This window comes from Nannobrachium achirus, assembly GCF_963921795.1.
Source record: "Nannobrachium achirus genome assembly, chromosome: 20".
In the NCBI taxonomy this organism is placed as follows: Eukaryota; Metazoa; Chordata; class Actinopteri; order Myctophiformes; family Myctophidae; genus Nannobrachium; species Nannobrachium achirus.
This window is the reverse complement of record NC_137827.1, coordinates 30,620,393-30,643,775: the sequence shown is the minus strand read 5'-3', so window position 1 is coordinate 30,643,775 and position 23,383 is coordinate 30,620,393. Positions and strand designations below refer to the sequence as shown.

At 41.6% G+C, this 23,383-nt stretch overlaps 1 protein-coding gene across 1 annotated transcript; it reads right to left on the bottom strand.

The window, feature by feature from the left end:
* Positions 1-1,657: 1,657 nt before the first annotated feature.
* lclat1 (lysocardiolipin acyltransferase 1) lies at positions 1,658-22,127 on the bottom strand. The gene is made up of 6 exons (XM_080750006.1): positions 21,819-22,127; positions 10,562-10,731; positions 9,928-10,126; positions 8,460-8,606; positions 5,610-5,726; positions 1,658-4,168 (listed from the first exon to the last, which is right to left on the bottom strand). The coding sequence occupies exons 2-6, from the start codon at positions 10,727-10,729 to the stop codon at positions 3,642-3,644; spliced, it is 1,158 nt and encodes a 385-aa protein (XP_080606132.1). The 5' UTR covers positions 10,730-10,731; positions 21,819-22,127; the 3' UTR covers positions 1,658-3,641.
* Between the last annotated feature and the right edge of the window lie 1,256 nt (positions 22,128-23,383).

Here is a 23,383-nt window from a genome sequence, read left to right as displayed (position 1 = left end):
ATTGTAAAGTACCTTTGATAAAGGCGCTATATAAATGCACCATTTACCATTTATGTCAGTGTCACGGGGCCATTCGTTGTATTGAGTCTACATTCTGGGATTTGTAAGGTTTGTTTACTCATTCACAGACTGAATGCTTTGCTTGTTCTGCAGTGAGGTTTTACACAATGATATGTAGCAGGGATCTCCAACCTTGTTAAGAGTGGGGACTGGGGATGAAAATAACATACACACAAAGATATAGATATTTGCCATTCATTTCTCTTGATTATAACGCTATAAATGTAAATTAAAACAGTCTTACAAAATTATGCTCTGCTGTAAACGAAACATAGTTTGTAGTCTGTCTCTAACATTATCCTCTGCCATGACTGAACAATGTATCATCATTCTTTGATTTGACTTGTGTCAACCATAACAAGGGCGCTGTCAACTAGTCTTTCGAAAACAATGTAGTAAATTAATTTTAATTTTAAGTAGATCATTTTGGCAGGTAATTTCATAGAAAGAATGCGAAAGACAGTGCCTCTTTAGAAAGCATTCTGATGGTGTAATGTGTACCTAGTGCCACTAAGTGGCAGTAGCACGTCTATAATTAGGATTTCCCAAGAAGGTGAAGGATGAGAGGCATTATGCCTAGTCCTTTGCCTGTCTGATGGTTACCCTCTTGAGATGGTTTTTCTTTTCTGCTTCACTGCAGTCTGGAAATCCATGTCAGGGAGGACGCTATTTTCAGCAGTAGACAGAATGACCACAATGAATATCAATAGGATTTCATTAATATAGGTCAGGTGGTTTTGTCCATTAAGAGGAAAAGCAAGTATTGAGCTGTGACAGAAGAGAAAGATGGCTTTTGTAACATTTGCCAATGATAACAAAGGAGAGCCAGTTTAGTGATGTAGCAACGCTGTATGTTGTACAGAATTATGGAATCTATGTAGGCCTATGTACAATTGTACATCAGCATTCCCTCCACTGTCAAAATGTGTCATGGTGAATTTCAAGCAGATGCTTAAAAAAGACATGAAAAGAACTGGCAACATAATTGGACAATGATTCATAGTCCCTGGGAAGCTATTTTTAAAGTGCTTCTATCAACCTCAAGTTTATCCAAGCTTGCCCTTCCATTTTCCTGAATCACACCCCCTTCTATGCAGTCGAGATTGATTTGTGATGTTAAATAAAAGAAACACAAGAATAGCGTAGAGAAATTAATCTCTTTCCACCACTCACATACAAAGGAATGACATCATTCAGTCAGGAGATAGAAAATAGCATGCTTTCCATTGACATCACTCCACATCCCGTTGCTAGGCAACGGGAGAGTCAACATTTGTTGCTACGGCAACCCGACTTCACCTTCAAATCTTCCGACCTCTGTGTCTGCTGTGTACTGGAAAGGGTGTGTATGTGTGAGAGACAAATGGAGAGCGAGCACACAAAGGCTTGATGTTGTGTAACAACATGAGTATTCAGGGTTGTGTTGACTCATTCACTGGTGTTACTATATGCCCACTCTACCTTAAGGGGCAATCCGGACAATAGTTAAAATCCTGCAATATTTCTCCCTCACTGGACTGTTTGACAATTCAAGTGAATGGCAGTCGACAAACATTTCAAACTCGTGCAAAAAACGAACGTGTCTGGGGCAATTGAATGAATTGTGATGGCATATTTATTTTTATTACATATTTATTCAATATATGTACTCCTTTATAACAATGACCGGTGTATTTACCTGAGGACAGTGACAGCAAAAAAAGTCCAGCATCAGTAAGTGATTGGCAACAAAAGTGGCAAAAAGAGCATGTATATGTATGTCCCATGAAGAGCTCAAGGTTCTATTAAGGAAAGAGAAAACAGTGGTATATTTGGTAAACTATTGACATGCTGATGAGAGATTTGTTAACAGCTCATCGCAGTGACTTAAACCAGTCTCGTTACACTTTAACCATAGGGCCTTCAGGTTCACATAAACAAAGACATCTCAGTCAGCTTTTTTTTTTAGTTGTGGCCGACTGGGAAGATAACCATTTTCCTCTTTCCTTCTACAAAACAATATTACCTGACCTGCAGCAATTGAGGTGGGTCAGTTAAATTAGACATTGCACCGTGTCATAAAAACATTTACAGATTGTCCAGAAGACATCTTTCATAACTCAATATTGCCAGGTTTGAGGTGGTACTAGAGCAATGGCAAAAAAAGGACGGTGTCTGAAAGAGTGTATTAAGCGCTGCTCCAATCTAATGCTTCGATTTCTGTCCTTTTTTGGCACAATTGGAGTAGCTTTCTCAGCTGTCATTTGCTAATTGAGTTTAGCAGGCGCATCGATGCCAGTTCCCTAGACAGAGATGGACACAGAGAGAGGTGGGCATTACAGGGCTTTTTGGATTAGGTTGAGTTCAGGGCCAATTTTCCACTCCAAGTCTGGTCCTCATTGCCACCCTGTACACCGAGGGTTATGTTGTCCCAACAGGACATTCTTCCACCCCAGTACCACCCACATCCTGCCTCTACAAGGCATCTCTCTGTTCCTGGAAAGGGCGGAAAAAGCTCAGCTGCTTCTATGGATACCTAGACATTAGAGCTCAGTCATATCTTTGATCATCAGGCTTGTCCTCATCTGGCCTGATTATCTTTGACCATCTCCCCTGTCCTGCTCATACTACATTCTGTTGATGATGGCTCCCCAGATAGCATTCTGTTTGGTTAACATCTTTAGTTTTTTTCACATCTGGTTCTCACCTTTGGCTTTTATGTGCAAAAGCTACTTGAGCGAGCATGCGTAAAAATAGCTTTTTTTGTTGCAGAGCTAAATAACATGAAAAAACAATATAACTAATGTAAAAAGGACTAAACAAATTATACTGTCAAGGGGTGTTCAAAATGAATGTAAACACAGTTTACACAGTCTGTGTTATCTTCTTGATTATTCTTTTGGGCAAGGAACTCTTCTAGGATGACATTTACTTGGCCTAAAATTACTAATGGCAACAGTGAGAAATTTGACTAGACTAGTCAAGATTGGCTAAATAATACATTATATTAGACTGTGTATGTGCTCTGCATTATGGCTGTGTGTTCCCTCCCTTCAAACACATGGATACAATATAAAAAAGAGAAATAACATATTTTTTTTTTTTAAATAAACCTTTAAAAAACATAAGCTAATGTGTACTGTAAATGAGCTAAAAACTAAGTGTAGTTTTCGTGAGACATTCGTTGACACTTAAGTTCTGGGCAAACCACCAGAGATAAAACTACTGCAGTCCGCATGAACAGATAAATAGCATTATTTGACTGCTGACAGCAAGGGATATACAGTGACTATGCACAATAGAGGGACATATAACAGTGGGGCACCTATCACAACGTCATCACTGATGAAAAAACGTCAACCCTGCACAGCTTTTATGCTGATAATAGAACATAGCTTCTTAGCCCCCTTCCACAGTAAGGTAAGCTGACTCACTCGCTGATGCATAATGCACTCTTTCTTCCCTAAAGGCAGAGGATGATATGGCCCCAAAGGAGGAACCTCCAGTCTTCTGGGCTGAGCCCAGCCAAGACAACTCTGTCCTCAGCATCCCTGCTGATTGCTCATGGACACTTCCAGGCTGTCCCTTTCTTCTTCGTTTCCTCATTGCACCTTTGCATCCAGCACTTTATTGTTCTTGTTCACATTGGCATGCACTGATTTCCAATACTGGTGGCAGGCCATTTCCATAAACTCCAGCCCTCCAAAAAGCTTCAGTTGGCCAATGTACACAATGACCATCACCAGGGTATATAGTCTGACTGCGGACCACATCCACAGGCCGACAAAGCACAGCGCAATGAAGCTGCTCCAGTAGAGCAGCGAGGCAGCCTTGATCAGAGCCACACGCAGCTCTGTTTTGCAAGGTGGCACGTGGGCTGCGCCCTCCCTATCGAAGGCCCTGGGCTGCCCAGAGTAGAAGTCCCGGAGTCGGACCTCCTTCTCGGCCCAGCGCTCCTGGCACCATTCCTGCATGTCATTGGGAGAGGCAGGCAGGGAGGCAGCGGGATAGCGGCGAACATGGAAGTGGATTTCACGGGGAAATAGCCCCAAGATGAGGTGCCGCTCTGTCTGGGGAATGTTTTGGGGGTACGCCACTGTGATGTCATGGACGGCGTCCAAGTTGTCTCCTGGGAAATGAATTGAAGGAGAGATTGCATTAGCAACAATAAATGGATGAATAGAGGCTGATTAAACAGTGAAGCAGCCTGACAAAATCAAGCAAACTGACAGACAAATCGATCAACTAACGGCTGCCAAAAGAAAAGATTGTTACCAAATAATTACAAATCAATGTCTGATTTACAGTATAATCTGCAATATGATGACAGATACAGTATAAGATTACAGGTAGTCATACAGTAACATTATCCTTTTTCCATAACTAAACTGGTCATTGGAATACATACATCATTCAAAATCTCAGCTCTTTGCTCCATTACACATGTACAACTGATTGAACCAGGGACTTAGTGTTGCATGAATCATCCATTCCTTCTAAACCACTCTGAGCCTCACATCATCATCATCGCAGGCCTGCCTTACATAAACGCCTGGCATCCCGACATTGCTGTGCATAATAGCAGCAGAGTGTGAGATCAAGCTGGTAGGATGACACCTGCCAGCTACCACTTCTATAGAGCTCAACTTCTCTTCTATAAATAGAGCAGATAAGGGCAGGGCATATGGAGACAAAGACCACCTGCACTGCCTGTCAGTCAGCAACGCCAAGGGCCAGGGAACAGAGAACTAGCTAAGTCCGCTGACATCACTCTGATTCACAGCACCTGCTGGGAGAGTTAGTGCCATGCTCAGCACTCAAATGGGTGGGGGAATCAGGGGAAGCAGGGCCAGAGGTAGTATTTAAGACCTCTGGAGGGATGCCAGAATTAGCTCATAGAGAAACATGAGAAGCCACCGGGTGTTGTAATGGCTGGCAGCAGGATGAAGCGCTGGTCTGGGACTGTGAGGAATAACAGGTATGATCCCCCGCAAATAAAGCCATCACTGGAACAACTAAGATCATCATGGTAGCGTGTAATTTTCCGCCCCGGTGAACTACAAGCATTGCTGATACAAAAAAAGGGAAAATAATCCTTCATGGCGTAAGGCTTTATGTACCTGTACCATGTTTTCTTTGATAAAAAAAATAATAATAATAATAATATATATATATATATATATATATATATATATATATATATATATATATATATATATATATATATATATATAGGTATATATATATATATATATATATACACACACAATAAAAAAAACATTAGAACGTAATAATCACATTTATTATTGGCATATAGGGATGTGCGCAACGATTTATTTCAGTGACGTTTGAACAATGTTTTTTTTTCCCCATATCATCTCAATGTGTAAAACAAAAGGTAACAAAAAATGTTTTACGCATCTAGATCAATTTGAAACATTAAAATGTCTCAATGTACTGTTTTCACGATTTGATCGCAGACTAACTCCAAACAATGGTCCATATGAATCCTTATTCTAACAAGTGAAAAATGTTTGTGTTTAAAAACAGACATTCAGGTAATTTCTGACCTTTCCGTAGTTTGTTCACAATGAACGTGAATCCAGTGGTGCGGGGATGCAGAACATACTCAAATTGAGGTAGGCCGTTCTTGGCAGCAAACTCATCACTCTTTGCTCTGGTATTTTCTGCAAAAAATATAAATATAGGAAGAAAAAATAGCTGCTACGCATCCAGTGTAACCAGTAATCTGGGCAAAGCAATGAACATTTCCCTATATAAAAAGGCATACAAAAACCATGAGAATCGATACAGTATCACAAAACATAATATCACGATACTCAAGTGTATCGATATTTTCTCACACCCCTACCTTACAGTAGAAAGGTTTTATACTTATGAAATACACCTAGCGTGTGATGCGCTCTTCCTCTGACATATCTGCAGGATATAAACACAAAACAGATGCACCAAAACATTCTTCAGGGCCTGATGTTGTAAGAAAGAACACTATATAATAATTCAAGTCATATTATGCAACAAGCTGTTGGTTCAGGCACACTTAAGAGGTCTATAGGGAAGTCCTCCATCAATTTATCCTTGGAGATTTGCTGCATCAAGGTGGACAAAGCTCTGACCCACCAACCACACAATCCTCCATTTACTTCATATCGATTTGTAAGATCAATCAAGGGGTCACGGAAATCCTTAGACAGACTCAGGTGCACCCTGGTCTAAACCCTACAGATGGAGGCATGTGCATGATAGAACGAATGTGTGGATGCCAGGAAGGAGAGAAAAGCGCAACTACCATATAAGACGTTATAAGATAACTGGTATTATATGTTCCCCTGCCTGGCCAGTCTAAGCCCTGAGGTTTAAGAGGATTGAAAACACACACGCACAGCCACACGCACACACGGCCGTGCGCACGCACACACACCACTTAGCGGTGATGTCCTACAATGTGACATAACATCACTGGAGCTCTGCTAGGCCACCTCTGGCGTCATACTAGTTTAAGTGGAATTAAGACATCATTAAGACCACACAGAGAGATTGGCTTATTTGTGATTTCAGAGGGCTTTAAATGTCGTATATGTCTTGCTCAGATTGGAACATCCAAACATTGCATAAAATGATGGGTGAGATTCTTTGAAGGACTGTCTGTGCCTCATCACTTTGTAGTTGCGTTTGCACCAACAGGGTGCAAAGGCATAAAATGAGTTGAAGATGAGCATCCCTTAGCCCTAGATCAAAGGCTTTGATTTACTGGCCAACATATCCTGACTTTCAGAGAATAAGTGGAGTGTATATTTATTGCATAATGTACGTGTCCAAGATATATGAGCAACATCTTTGCCTCCAGAAAGAGCTCCGATGCTCTGGGTGGCTCAATGCCAGCCCAGCTGTGGCCGGCAGGAGAGCTCGGGCAGGGGGAGGAGAAGTATACTTGATGCCCGTCTCTGGCAGCTTGTTTGTAAATAACCTATACATTTTAGGTAAGAAATAGGCTGTGTAGCAGTTGCTCAACCTTGATTAATTTCAAATCTACTACTGATAGGTTCAAACTTTGTTAACAAAACAAAATACCACAGGTTGAATTCAACGTCAGAGGTATTCCACTCTTCTGAAAAAGCAGCTCACTGTCCCATAGATGGGTGTTGTATTTTTACGGTGTGAGGCAGGAGAGTAGATCAGAATGTTTGAATGTTGAATTGTTGAACTGCTGAACGTAAAATGTCTATGATCATTTTCACAATATAAAATAAAGTGTCCAGAACATTAGCTAACATGTCGACTTTGTCAACCTGTGGACATTTATAACATCACATATTTCTAATAGTCAATAACAATATTATGTGTCCTGTAGCGTGAGGCAGCTTGATGTACAGTATAAGTACATTCCCCAGCCATGATGTACAAGTACATCCTCTGGACGCCGCACTGTTTACCTGATAACGTTGCGGGCCCCCGCCTCCCCGTTCCTCTTTCCCAGACCACACCCCACTCGCGACACAGACGCGTCTCATTGGACAGATGATGCACACAACAGCAGGGCGAGAGAGTAATATCATGATGGTCACAAACAAGCACTTCTCTGTGAAAAAAATAGATTATGTGCTACATCAGAGGGTATATGGAGTATGGACTATAATATAAACAAGCAAAAATGTATAGATATAGGTGAATTCAGCGTTTCAACGCCTTCATTCTTCTCTTGTGTGTGTGTGTGTGTGTGTGTCTGTGTGTGGGAGAGAGTGTGTGTCTGTTGATGTGTACGGCATCTAGCCAATGAGATGTGTCAGTTTTGATGTGTACGGCATCTAGCCAATGAGATGTGTCAGTGTCGCGAGTGGGCCGTGGTCTGGGAAAGAGGAACGGTGAGGCATCGGGACGGCAACGTTATCTGGTCGGTTAGAAACGGGGAGGTCCCCTGGACATGACTCTAGCATGTCACAGGGACTTAACCCCCAGCTAATGCCTACCCAAGCGGGGAGGCATTAGTTCCCATTTGTAAAGTCTTTGGTATGACCTGGCTGGGGGATCCAGAAATAAGGTTAATGAATAATGCTGCTGCCCGGCGTCATCTACCCACTACCCAGAAATACATTTTTGGACATCATGATGATTCTGCCCCTGAGGCATGTGTGTGTCCAGAGCTAATCTCGCAAATTGCTAGAGTGGACCAATCAGCGGCGAATTTCATATGAACACTGCAGGTACGCTCAAAAAGCATACATTTTTAAATATTTAACTTTATTTTTATAATGATGTCTATGGGGCTTAAATCAGACTGAAACCCTGCCCAAAGTTGGAGTCGTACATCATAGGTATGTCACTGATGACCGACGTCACAGGCTGGCCACATGGGAGCCATGCGGTTTCCGATCCACATGATTCAATTTTTTACTTCTTACCAGTGAGGTCAGTGCCCTCTGGGAAGAGCAGTAACTGTAGCGGCTCCCTGATGTCACAGAAGTAATCCAACATGTTCTCCATGTGACTCTTGTCGTCCTCCCAGCGACGGTGAATGAATACAAAGCAAGCCACCTGCATCGCCCAGCCTGGAACATACATGCAACACAAGACTTTAGATGTATACTTTAACTTCACTGCTTCATTCAACAGGGTCTGACATATGGCTGTAGTAAAGGAGCATGGCCTCATTTCATCTGACCTGAACAACAATTCCCATCAGAGAATTTACACTTTGGGATAACCTGTATGAGGAAATCAAGTTAACCACATCAATAACTTCTGGGAAAAAACAAAACAAGATGGCTCAGCACATTTAGTCTCGTACTTGTATTTTAATTTCAGAATTTCAGATTCTGTTTATAGGTGAGGTTTGCCATTTATCCAATTTCAACCTGGCTTCCCTATTTTGGGCACGTCAGATGAAAATGTTCAAAAAGCGTTTCAAAATATTTTCACTCGTGTATGACTAAATATATGGGCCTAACCCAACCACTTTTTTCCAATCAATGGATGCGGATGTCCTTTTCTGCCACCTCTTAATTTGTAAAAATGAACTATTATTGATTTATTTATTTTTATGTTGAGACGTCTTTGATTGGTGTTTGTTTTTATCTCCAGTTTACCAACCTGGCGGTCAACATATGGCATTTTACCCTGGTTAAATTTCCATCTGGCTGGGAAGCCAGGGAATATTTTAACAAAGTCTGGTGCTCTATTTTGAGCTGCAAAGCTGACTCTACAATGCAATAATTGCCAAAAAAGAGAAAACTACTGTACATATTAGGTAATATTTTCAACCCCTTCAGCGATGAATCAATTATGTTTAAGGTTATAATTTTAACTAGTGTACATATATTTGTCACCATCATGAGCGATGCCAATGAGCAGTGAGCAGTCTAATGTTTACTTTATTACCACTTGTTTCCAGTGGAAATATCTACCTTTGAGTAATCAGTAGATGCATGATGTCTCCTTTTAACAAACCCAAATACAGGATGAAGGGAGAGGCCCGTAAAGATGAGTTGACACAGAAATGCTTTAAGTTAAAAGAACATCCCTGGTTTTCCAAATACAATGAGAAAAGTTGTATTCACTACTTTCTAAATATTTAGCAGTAGATGAAACAGGTGCTATCTTTTCTTGTGAAATACGCATATTGTGTATGAATATTATCTCTTGTTGTGCAAACAAAAACAATAAAATCTAAATCAATCATAGAACATTAATGCCTGCATTTCAAATATGTATTCTAACAAACTGAAGGAGGACCAGCCTCAGATGCAGTGACAGCAGTCCAAAAAAGTGTTTTATCAATAAAATGTTCAGAGTCTTTATTTTGCTTTGGGGTATAAATACATGTGTGTCTATATGAATGTACATGTATTACAGAATATACTGTGCACCCACCAAAGCCAGGCACAGCCTTGAGTGCGGCCTTGAGGCAGATCTTCTCCAGGCGCAGATAGCTGTACCTGAGTAGACAGCACCACAAGAACATCCAGTCCAGACGAGTACGATGGTTCATGATGATCACACTGCGCTCTCCCGGAATGAAGCCATCACCTGTGATAACCACTTTAACGCCAAACACCAGCTCCAGCAAGGCCTGGGCAAAGACGTAGGAGGAAAATAGGGAGAGGAATGAAATGGACATGTGGAATAGGGGGGGGGGGGCAAGAATGTAGAAGGGGAGAACATTGTGTGGGAGAAAAGATACGTTTCAGATTCAGGGAAGGTAGAGTGAGATAAACGGGAGAGACAAAAGAATCAATTTCATGAGTTCATTTGGTCATTGTATACAAGATTTGCATGTCTGTGCCCAAAGGGAATTTGAATAACCAAATTGTACTTCCAAAGAAAATAAGACTCTAACTAAACAAGCAAGGGACAAACAAAGTACTAGTAGTTGATAACATGAAGCAATGGCATTATGATAGGATCAAACTACATAAGCTAGAAATGTAACTCAAATAAATAATGTGTACAAAGTAATGTAGGCTACCTACGTACTGTAGCTTGATTGCACATCCACTGTACCTACCACAGGAAGTGTTAGCCATGTAGCAACAATGCGGTCAGTGATCCATCGGTACCAGGCTGGCGCAAGCAGCATGAGGGGCAGAAATGGGCCCAGCATGAAGATGCTGCCAAAGAAACTCCCCAAAAACAGGGTCACCACAAAGTAGAGGCCCCGCACTGACACAGCCATATCTGTGGGAGGAACAGCAGGGAGAAAGTTCATGATGGCACACCAGCTAAATGTTGGAGATGGTGCAGTGTAATCGAGTTATACCTTTAATTGGTTATACAAAGGCATGATTGCGACCGTAGGTCGCATCTTACTACAGAAAGCTGCTCGAGGTGTCCGTGCGTCAGTCCGTCACACGTCACACGTCAGTCCGTCACACCTCACACGTCACACTTTTGGCCAGCTCATATCTTGGCCACCGTTGGCCCGATCCATGCCAAAATTTCCACACAAACTCCTTGCCTGCCAAACTACAACCTCCAAGGACCCCCGGAGTTCCAGGGACCCCCAGGTCCCTGGGGGACCCCCAGGTGTAAAAAAAATACCAAATGTGCAAAAATGACCAAATGACCACCCCAACGGAGCTGCTCACGGGGAATTCCTGGGGACCACCCACTCCTGGTGCTCCAGAACGGATGCAAAAGTGGTGGCGCCCCCAGTGGAGGACCCCCTGCCACTGCAGCTCACATAAAATGCCGTAACTCAGGCTAGGAGCGTCCGGGAGAGCCGGGGCCAGTACCTATTCGTCCGCCAAGGCAACGCGGACAGCCCACCCCTCATTTCTCACATGGCCCTCTTCTAGCGCCACCTACAGGCCAATTTTTAAAACACATTTTTGGCCACTGCTCCTACAGTTTTGGCCCGAAAATCACTACACAGTATGTCTACACTCATGTCATCAACATGGATCAGGAAGTTTATGGAATAAAAAATGTTTGCCCTATTTGTGGAGATAAGTGACCTACGGTCGCTTATCTCCCGATTAGGGAGTCTTACTGGTATAAAAGGAAATACAGAAGGCAAGGTGGCTGATGTGGAATTCATTATTAATGTGATCCCCTCTTTGTTGTGAATTGGAATAACACATGACAAGTGGAATTCTTTCTTAAAGTGGTCCCCTCTTTGCTCTGCTGTGAAGTGTAAGGACCATGTAACACATGACAAATGGAATTATCAAAGGTCTCATCAATAGCAAAGCCTGCTGTTCTGTTGTACTTCCGAAACACTTTCCCACAAACAGTGGAAAATCCGAGGCAGACATTCCTAGTGCGGAATGTAAATAGGGGAACATTTCTGACTGCTGGCAATACATTGTGGGTGCACAGTCACTGAATCAACAGTTCAAGGAGAAAGTGTCTTCATTTGGATTTCCAAAAGGCCTAGCCCGTATTGTGTAGCGTTCTGTCTCACGCTGTGACATTCTCAAAGAGTAAAGACTTGCTTCCTCTATATTCTATAGCAGTTATGTAAATATGTCTTTAAACATACAATACATAAATGGACACATATCAAATATTATACATGCATGTGTAAACACACACACACACACACACGAAAAACACAATATTAAAAAAAGAATATTCGGTCACATAGTGTGCGAACAGAGACAAACTTTAGGTGTGTTTACATTCTGAGAAAGGCAGCGCTGATATTTTGGTTAAATCACTGGCCAAGCATGTCAAAAGTCACATTTGAATATTCTCTATTGTAAGAGGAAGTACACTTTGTTTGTTTTTGTTAATCAAGTTTGTACCAGTAGATACACATACATACACACATAAGCAGAAATGCCACACAAGGCCTTACATCCCTGGGGTATGCAATCATAGTTTGTAAACATACTGACACACAAACCAATTTATGAGCAGTTCAACATATGAGCTCTTCAGCTGCTAACCAAGCAAAGTCAAATTTCATTATAGCCCAGTATATCACAAATCATGTCCCAAAGTGCTGACATTAAAGAAAGAAAAATAAAATAAAACAATGAGAAAGTGTGCAAAAGGAGTTTGGTGCACGATGACATACATACATATGTGTGGCAAGCACCCAGTACACACAAGTCAGAGATGAAGGGACTTCTATGTGAAGAAATGGAGGGAGCTATATCCCAACCCTAATATCTTCAATGACAAGAGTCACTGGAGAGCATTGTGCTTGCAGGCAGCCTCAATGTTTCAACTGCAAAAACATATCTTACAAAAAAAACATCAAGCAGCAGCAACAAGTGAAATGACCCACCACAGGGCCAGGCACAGACCTACTCTCATAATATCCACATTGAAAGTGAATGAGTAAAATTCTCCATCGCCTCAGCAACCAACAATAGGACGTCATTCAGACATGGCCAATACAAAATGAAACATGCTAAACCAATTCAATGACAAACAAATAATATTCTTTTTTTGAGAGACTGTAGAGTAAAATGACTAGGACACACCAGTCTGGTACCTGGGTCTAGGCACATCATTTAAAGTACAGTACAAACATGTCCCATGAATTGTATACAATTAGGGAAATTGCCAATTTGACAAAGCCAAGAGTTGTGCTGACAAAGGGAATCTGATTAGAACCCAGTCATAGACCGCAGTCTCATGCAGCAGGTGTTTTCTTCCCTTCTGTGAACTCTGGTTGGTTCACACCTTTCCACCTCCAAATGCTACAGTTATTGCACAGGCCTTTAGTTCTGGCCTCTTAAGTCTCTAGACTCCTAGCCCTAACCACCAGTGTCTTCTTGCCATCAATGACACGCTTGGCAACCCCGGCACCATGATGCAGCAGGTCTCACTGTATCATGCAACATGACTGAGGGTGCATTTAAATCTGTGTGTGTGTGTGTGTGTGTGTGTGTGTGTGTGTGTGTGTGTGTGTGTGTGTGTGTGTGAGAGAGAGCACGTGCACACAAGCAATATGGGTTTAAGGGTTGTTGGGTTTTAACAACGGAAAATGTGAGGCATGAGAGGTGAGGAACAAGCTGGCTCAGCACAATTGTCACAATTATGCCCCAGTGCACACACACACCCCTGGGTGCCCACTGAACAAGCAAATGAGCCCTCTCACACACATGTGGCAAACGGGCATGAACACACCTAGAGACTGAAAGGTGAAACCTGAATGGAATTATGAACCCAACACAATACTAAGTTAACACAACATGTTTTTCTTCCTTCCATCCAGGAGAGCAGGGAGGTCTGTCTACTGTACTAGACTGCTGTTGTTGCCTACTTTTTGTTTTTCCATACCCTGGGCCAGTAACATTTGTGAATTTGATTTAAGTCTCACCATCTGAGTTGATTAAACATTTATTCAATCACCATAGTAATCATCACAAAAGACTTCCCTAAACAATGTCCACATGCAATGCACAGCACGCTGCTCCTAAATCCAAGCCCAAATTCTCTGGCAATCATCCTGCATTCCTTCCTTTAAGTGCCAAGAGCAGACATCCCTGAATAAAGAGGTGACCCTGGTCTAGGCTAAACATTCAGCTAAAGCTCTCTCTCTCTCTGTGTGTGCGTGTGCGTGTGTGTGTGTGTGTGTGTGTGTGTGTGCTACCCACACGTTTGGCTGTGTAGCTCATGCCTCGAATGCCCGATGCTTACAAGCTGTACCTCGTCGTAAAGGTGACGAATCAACGATAAAAAATGATATAAAACACAATACAAATTGGTATTATTAAAGGGGATATATAATGGACCAAAGTCAAGTTTCCTTTCTTTTTGTGCTTGGTTTATACAGTATATAGTCTTAAGAATTGGGGTATAGAGGTAAAACTAAAACACTCGCTCAGCACCAGCACTATATGGCTGGTCAGGCACCCGTTCAGCAGGGATTCGGGGAGGGGGACTGGGAGAGATTCTGCTGTCCCGGTAAAATGTCTCTTCCTCGCTGTCAGGTGAAAAGAAGCATCCGATGCCTTCATCAGTAGGCTGCTTCATCAGTAGGTTCTCAACCTGTTCTGGCTCAGTGCCTACTTGAAAATCTCAAAGGCGTTCGCAGCACACTCATTTGATGGGTGGGCTGTGTGCATTTTTCATGTTTATTTTCCATTATCAATCAATTGATCGGCTTGGATCAATGGACTGGCCATGTTTTTTTCGCTAACTTTTTGGGAAAATGGAAAAATAATACAATAATTAAAAATAAATGAAAAATAAATAAATAAATATCGTATTAGGAGGGTAGTATGAGTCAACAGAAAAAAGACGGTGTTTTAGATCAATCTATCATGGTTAAAATGGAGTTACAATGGGATATAGTTATGGGCCCTGGGTGGGGAGTGTCAGAAAAAATTAATGTCAAATATCTAAATATTGAATCAAGCTAAAAAAATACTGTCCAGGGTGTTCACAAAAGCCTGAGTAGACGATAAAATGACCAAAGGTTTTTAAAAGTGGAATATCCCTTTAAGAATTGAGTTTTTGGTCTAAAACTGCCTCTAACCCACCAAGAAAAACACTGGAGTTTGATGAATGCCAATACACCCTCACGTCCCTCAGCACTGAACACTCAAGCTGTCAATGAAAAACAGAAAAATATAGCCACAACTAACAGTGTTTTCAAGTAGTTATGGTAGTATAAAATAGGTAACTGGACATGACCATGTAGATCAGTGGACACACAGCACTTCCAATACTCTTGGATTAGACTGAGCAGCTAATTAGTCTCAATGGTTCCTTAGGCTGGAGTGGAAAACTAAATCTCTTTAATGAGTTTTTGCCATCAGATGACCTTTAGGATTTGACAACATTACTAGCTGTCCAAAAGTCAGGAAATAGAGGCCCTGTTCCAGGGCACACATAGTAATTAAGTAGTCTAAACTATTATATTTATAGCGCCAATACAGTCAAAGTATAAATTATGTCTTAATGATAAAGATTTTATTTAAACTGGAAAACCATTAAAGTTATACCATGTAACTTTTTTTATAAAACAAATCTTAAAATTGTCCTAACTGTTAAATCGCTAAAGTTTTAGAACACCCACTCCGTTATTTTCAGCTTCTAAAGCCTTCTCTTTATATGTTTTCTATGATCTTGACCGGGGCCCGGTTTTCGCGGAAAAATTACGTCATCATACACTACCGGCCAATCACAGCAAGGGTTATACACTGCCGGCCAATCACAGCGCATCTTGAAGTGGGGTCGCTATCACAATAGGGCGGCCATATTTGTAGGCGCCCGTGTGTCTCTATAGCTCTAATACTCGGGTGAAGGAGTCCGTTTCTCCGGAATGCCTGAACGCACAGGAACCAGGGACCCCTCTAAAGATAGATCTCGGCGAGGTGGAGGCAGACGCGGGGGTGTGAGGCCCGGTCCGCGGCGAAAAACGGCCGAAAGACGCGGACGCGACCGCGGTTTGCTATAGAGCTACTGACCACTAGCTGAGCAACTAGTCCATGGGCCATACGAGTTGTCGGTATCAAAAAGGTGGCAAAGGTTATCATGCATTTTATAAAAGCTCTATATCTGTAGATTATATTTTGATATGATAACCCTTTCTTAGACACAGCTAAATTGGTGTTATCAGCCTCTAGATTTGTTGTCCCATTAACTTTACATTACAGGGGAAAAAAAGCAAAAAATGAATCTGCTTTAATTAGCATATGAGGGGTCAAACTAGGGGGTTTTCATGATGCTGAATCCATTGCAAGCATCTGTTTTGCACAAAAAACATTCATTGGGCTAAAAACTGTCCCACAAGACTATGGTTTAGTGATGAGTCATCACTTTTCACACTGTTGTGGGGGGCGTTTTAGCCCCACGGATGTTTTTCGTGCAAAACAGATGCTTGCAATGGATTCAGCATCATGAAAACCTCCTAGTTGGACCCCTCTTATGCTAATTAAAGCAGATTCATTTTTAGCTTTTTTTTCCTGTAATGTGAAGTTAATGGGACAACAACTCTAGCGGCTGATAACACCAATTTAGATGTGTCTAAGAAAGGGTTATCATACCAAAATATAATCTACTGATATAGAGCTTTTATAAAATGCATGATAACCTTTGCCACCTTTTTGATACCGACATCTCGTATGGCCCATGGACTAATAGCTTTAAGTCAACACATTGGCTTTAATTTCCTTTACAAATGTTCAAATGTACTGCCATGAGTCATACATGAACAGGGTAATTACTTTAGACGTTTCCAAATCCATCAGTTCACATTTTAGCTTGGCACTTCATCACATTAGAGACAACAATTTTTAAGCCCAAAAAAATAAATAACTGTCAAACATCAGTCAATATACTCATATACTGTGTGTGCAAGTGCATCTGTTGTTATTGACCTCAAATGAATGCGAATTAGAGTGGAATATGTTGGACCTGTTCAATTTGCAAATGGATATTATTTCCACTGGAGAGATTTGTGTTTGTGGCAGAACACAGAGGGCATCTGCCTAGGTTTATTAATCAGCTCTGGGTAATCCCCATGAATTAGTGACATTAAGAAGTATCAGTATAAAAAGGCTTAATCAAATCACTGGATGACAAGCAGCACATACCGTACAGTATTAATCTTTCATCATATACATCTTTTTTTTTATGTTTTTTTTTTGCCTTTATTGGATAGGATAGTAGACTGACAGGAAATGGGGGAGAGACAGGGAGTGACACGCGGTAAAGGTCGCCTGGATCGGGAATCGAATCGGCGACGCTGACTGGCATCGATGCCGCAATGGCAATGCCTGGTATGCGCCTGGTCCACTAGGCTCCCCATCATATACATATTTTATCATATAAAAAAGGTAGGGCAGGACTTGAGTGGAATATTAAAAAAGGTGTTAGATAAGAGGTGTAGATAAAACTTATTTGTGTTTAAAAAATGGCTTTGATTGAATAATATACAAATTCACAAAAGCAGTCTGAAACAAGATATCCCAACACAGGTGCTATATGTTGCACACCACCATATTGTCATATACATTATCAAGTTACACAGGTAGTGTAAGTGATATTTGATGTTAAAACAAAAAGTTAGAATTCTACACAGTATACAGTCTCCCCATCTCTCCAATTATTTAATAAACAGAAAATGCATTTTCAGGTGGGTTGTCAATTTCAGTATATCAATTCATCAGTTTAAAATGCATAGTTTCAATTTCAAATTTGTCTCACTTTCAAATTTGACAATCACTTACAACTGCATCCTGTTCCTGTATGGGATAGATATGAATAATGTCTCCTGATAATCAGATAAATATATAGATATATAGATATAATATTGGAATCCTGACTTGAAAATGTATTTCCTATTTACTAAAAAGCCGGAGAGACAGAGACTCAGAGAGACCTCTGTCACTGAACAAACACTTTAGCAGTGATTGCTGTCAGAGTATATAGAGCCATTTAACACTTCTCGTTTTAACAACAAAAATACCACTTACTGTAAGTAAGTTACGTTACTTTCATTGATTAACTTACAACAAATTGATTAAAGGAAAACCTAGTTTAGTACTGTGGATGGAGAAACAGAATGAATGTATCTGCATCCATACAAGTGGTCTGCAACAATAGAAATGAGCATGACTGACTGTGGCATGTATAACAATGCCAGACCTGCCAACCCTGGCAAATTTTTTTGAGTACTCATGCGCGGGCACGAAGTGCCCGCGCGGCGCCCGCAGCGCCCGCGCAGCGCCCGCGGTGCAATTTTTGTTGTTTTCCCGCACAAAACAGCGTATATTTTGGGGGGTTCCATGCACCTTTTTGGGTGGGACGTTTACAGTTATGTTAACAAAATTTCACACCAGAAATGTAGCACATTGCATGTCTTGACTTACACTAATAGGAGGAGGCAAGATGTTAGAACAACCTTTTAAATAAAAATGCCATTTGGTCTGGAGAAAAAGTAGGCTAGTATTACCAGGCAATACAGTAATGTTGCTTTGGCAATATTGTTGGCAAATCTTTAATAAAATATACTAACTGCACTTGCTCAGAGTTAGTTAACAATAGACTAGCAAAACAGTCTCACCAGTGACTTAATGAATGAACATACATCAACATAATCATGTTATTCAAATAGCAAAATAGCTTTACATTGTCAGGTAGGCTATTTACCTTTAAATATTTACCTGTGTCTTTGTTAAACATTGTTAATTGAGCAGCCTAAATAAAACCACCTTTCTGTGCATGATTTGCATGAAGTTGAAAGTATTCAACTCATGTAGGTTTCTAGTGCATTCATTAATTGATATATAGGCCTACATTGTGTATAGATCACATACCGTCTAGTCTGTATATTCATTCATAGAGGATACAGGCTACTCATTGTTAACAAACCATTAATGTCTTCATATATTCACAGGTGATAAATAACTTGTTCACCTTTGTTTTTGACAATACATATAGTCCTCCTAATTCATTCATTCATACTCATTTAGAGATAGCTTTAGAGATGGATATTTACTCTAAAGCCCAATCATGGTCAATGTATGTTCCAGTTTACTGTACTACGACCTGCGTCACAAGTTTTCCGACTTTGCTCGCGTGCAACACCGTCGTATGACGAAGTACAGTATAACACGGGCTTCATACACAACAAGCTGTAGCGGTGGCGACCGCAATTTAATAGTGTAATATTATTGTACGTTTATATATTACCTGTTATACTACAGGCAGCATTGTGGGGGGCGAATTGTCCCTGTGCAACTGCATCGACTCCGACGTACAAACCGAGCGGCGACAGCTGACTACATGCTGACATGAAACCAAAACAAACCGCTTTCCATCCGGTTAAATTCTTCTTCTGACGACAAAAAAAGAGCATACCTTCTGTTCTAGTGCTCCCCAGCGCCATGCGCCCCATTCACACACCATCAAGTGGTGCCTGGGAGGAACTACACGGCAGGGACCAAAAATGTTTCACTTCAATAGTGTGCTGCAGATGCGTGCGCTGCAGATCCCCCAAAGTTGCGTAGCAATGAGGGGAAATAGCGTACCTGCGTATTGACACTTAAAATGCGTGCAAAGTACGCAAAATGCGTACGGGTTGGCAGGTCTGCAATGCCCATATTAGCTTGATTTTGGACCAAGATGACAAGCAAAAAGATGTTATGTCTAATGAAAGAGGGGTATTTATTGGGGCACAGAGAACAGGAGCTTCAGGTGGCGTTTTTTGGGGTGTACATTATCGTACACTCTGAGGCAAAAACGGTACTGAGTGTTCAATAAGAAGTCACTAGGTTGAGTCTCTGAGCGTTTGTTTATTTAACGAACATAGCAAAAGTGTGTGCTAGTCTACTGGCAGTCCAATGGACTGTCACCAGAATAAGACACTTGCATACATGTCCGGGTGGTAAAGTCTAGTGACAGCATGTGGCTGTCACCAGAGAATCACACAGAATGACCGGAAACATACAGTATATATTGACTGGCTCTGTCCCTTAAGCATAAGGGGATGGAGCAGTATACAATGGGGTGAAACCATACAAACACAAACAGGTTTTGTTACATACATTGAATAATCAATACAATACATACATAAGATAATTACAAGGAAACAGAGAGTGAGCAGGGAGTGGTGGTCGTGGTCAAACAAGTTACAGTAGTATCCTCTGGCTTTGAAGGTTTCGTGCGGCGTGCGCGCATGTGTGTGTGTGTGTGTGTGTGTGTGTGTGTGTGTGTGTGTCTAACAGCTTCCTATGAGCCTGAGTGCAGGCATGTGGTCACTCTCATGAGTGACCACACAGGTTGGACAACACTTGGATAGCTTCCTAGAGTCTCTGTCCAAGAGGCGTGTGTGTGTGTGTGTGTGTGTGTGTGTGTGTGTGTGTGTGTGTGTGTGTGTGTGTGTGTGTGTGCGTGCAAGTTGTTGCATACCATAGGGACATATTTAGACCATATTGTACTTCGTGATATAATAAATCAAACTGATGTATACTAGTGTAATATGAAGGAAAAACAGAAGTGCATCTCTTCCTCGGGTGACCAATGTGATGTGGTAAGAGCTAGCAAGACTGGCTGGCTTGTTGAGCAAGTCCGTCAACAATCTACATAGAGGAGGGCAGCGCACCACAGTGTGCATGAACCAGATACAAGGACATGAGGTGTCACCAAAGGTTTGATGGGAGTCATTATTCTATATCAGTTTGCAGTCACCAGAACTCACCTATGGTAGATTTTAGAACGGCATTTAAGAACTCCTCCCCACGGACCCTTCGAAACACATTTTGTTATTCCTCTGACTTGTACAAACTATGACAATTTAAGGCGCATTGAAGGTGTCGGCTCGTGATGGCCCAACACCTTTTCGACATCACACACAACATACACATGACAGGGGTCATCAACATGCCCGTACATGGACAAATGTGTCCGTGGTAAAGAAGACTTGGTCTTGTCCATATCAAATCTTAGATTTTTTTTTATTTTTTTTTTTACACACCCTTATAATGTTCTTATTTTCATAATAATACCCAATTACTGAATGTCACTCTCATGGTTTTCTTCAGAATATGAGCAACACTGATTTACTGCGACACTATGGCATATTAGTAATCCACTAGTACTATGGTTCTCAGTGGACCTCCATAACACCAACTGTGTACAAATGGGTTCCATTTCCCATGTGTACACTCTCAGTGTTACAGACCTGATATAGTCATTCAGGGTTTATCTCTTGGTGTTTCTGGTAATATTATTGTCTTCTCATTTTGTTGGTAAATATTGTATGAATTGAGAAAAAGCGACCCCAATTTAAACAAGCCCAAAAGCTTTCTTGGGGTCTATCCGTTTAGTTGACCTTGTATCAGTGAACTCACTGAACTGTACTATCCTGTATCTCCTGTGCAAACTTCCAATAATGTATTCAATCAATCAATCAATCAATCAATAATAATAATATGTGCGTGGCAACATTTTAATTTTGACACGTGTGCACCACAAGCCAGCGTGGCGATGACGCCTGAACATATGGATAGATACTGTGCGCTTTTCCGAGTTTGACAATCTGACCAGACATGCAGACACAGGATTAAATAGCGGTGTAGTTTGAAGGTGCAATGCGCCACATTTCTGGACCACTGCCACAAAATATCGTTTCATGGTGTACACACGATTTACATTAAATTCATTTTCATAGAGCGAATAATTAGAAATCAACTGATATACAACAAGATAATAAAGCCAAATTAACGTTAGCCTGCGAAGATACTGTCACTTTAGTTTACAGTACACTGTCTTGCTAATTTTGGGTGCACTATCTGTATATATCCTATGCCTCCATGATAATGGCAAAAAGATATCAACGGCAGTACAGCACCCACCTCTTTATCGTCTTGTTGGGGTTTTCTTCACAGTCAGTTCAGCTCATCCGAGAGGTGCGGCCAGACGACATCCGTGTCAACAACTCCACATAATTAAGTAGATAGCATGTTAGCATGTAGCTACGCTATATTGGCAGATATGAACACATAAACAATCCCATAAGAAGACAATGGAAACAATTCACAAGCGTCGTAGTTTAAAGCCAGGGACGTGTAAGCTAAACCTGACACAATTGCAATGGCACATATTATAGTACTTTCGTTTTGACTACTGTCTGCAACAGGAAAATAGTCGCCATGCCACTCCGACTCGACCTCTCAACTTCTAACTCTCACCTGTCCTTACGCCCCTGTATCAACAGGGGGTGCTGTTTATACCAGTGGTGGAAAAAGTACTCACATTTATTACTGCACTATATCTTAAAGGAGTAGTTCACGCAGTTCACCCCCCAAATGCCTTTTTGGAGCGGTGAAAGCGCTCCCAATAGACAGGTATGTCTGTGGCTGGCTGGCTATGTGGCTGGCTGGCTGGCTGGCTGGGTATGTCTGTAGCCTGGCAATACCTTGAGTGGCCACACAAGTTAAAGGAGGGGCGCTGTTGTGCAGGCACAAACACACACGCACACGCACACACACACACACACACACACACCACACACACACACACACACACACACACACACACACACACACACACACACAGATTCACCGCTCCACTTCGAACCGAGGTTTGATTTTTTTTCGATTGATTAGTCACACCATGGAGACTTGAGTTCAATAATATTTTTTTGTTTTTCTCGCATTCCTAAGACAAAAAATGTATTAGAGTAAATTTACCCCATTGATTCTGGATGGGGACCCAAATGCATGGGCCTGGACCCAAATACAAGGCCCTGGACGGGGACCAAAACATGAATTTGTGTGAGAATCAATTGGGGTTACTTGACCCTCAACCCTAAATTTACCCCCTATTGATTCTGACCGAAATGCATTTGGGTCCCCATCCAGGACCTTATTTGGGTCCCCATCCAGGGCCATGTAGCCTGACACTCAGCCTGAATTGACATTTCGTTTCACTTCATTATTCAACAAAAAAATTAAAGGGTAGTGGCTAGCGATTCAGGGTCTGGAACTAGGCTAAGGGCCATGCATTTCGGTCCCCATCCAGAATCAAGCGGGTACATTTTATAATCTTTTTTTTTTTTTTTGTCTTAGGAATGCAAAAAATACAAAAGAATATATATATTATTGAACTCAAGTCTCCATGGTGTGACTAATCAATAGAAGAAAAGTCATTTTGGGGGTGAACTACTCCTTTATTTAAATATAAGTAAAAGTCCGGAATTCAAAATGTACTTAAAGCTATACTGTGTAAGTTGCTCAACTAGTGGTCAGTAGCGTCCGCGTCTTTCGGCCGCTTTTCGCCGCGGACCGGGCCTCACACCCCCGCGTCACCCCCGCCTGCCTCCACCTCGCCGAGATCTATCTTTAGAGGGGTCCCTGGTTCCTGTGCGTTCAGGCATTCCGGAGAAACGGAGTGTTTCACCCGAGTAGAGACACACGGG

What these genes read in the sequence shown, in the direction of transcription:
- lclat1 (XM_080750006.1), bottom strand. Translation starts at nt 10,729, where the DNA reads ATGGCTGTGTCAGTGCGGGGCCTCTACTTTGTGGTGACCCTGTTTTTG. An exon ending in AGAGGGCACTGACCTCACTG is followed by an intron (nt 5,727 to 8,459) that starts GTAAGAAGTAAA and finishes TATTTTTTGCAG; the next exon opens with AAAATACCAGAGCAAAGAGT. An exon ending in TGTGAACAAACTACGGAAAG is followed by an intron (nt 4,169 to 5,609) that starts GTCAGAAATTAC and finishes TTCATTTCCCAG; the next exon opens with GAGACAACTTGGACGCCGTC.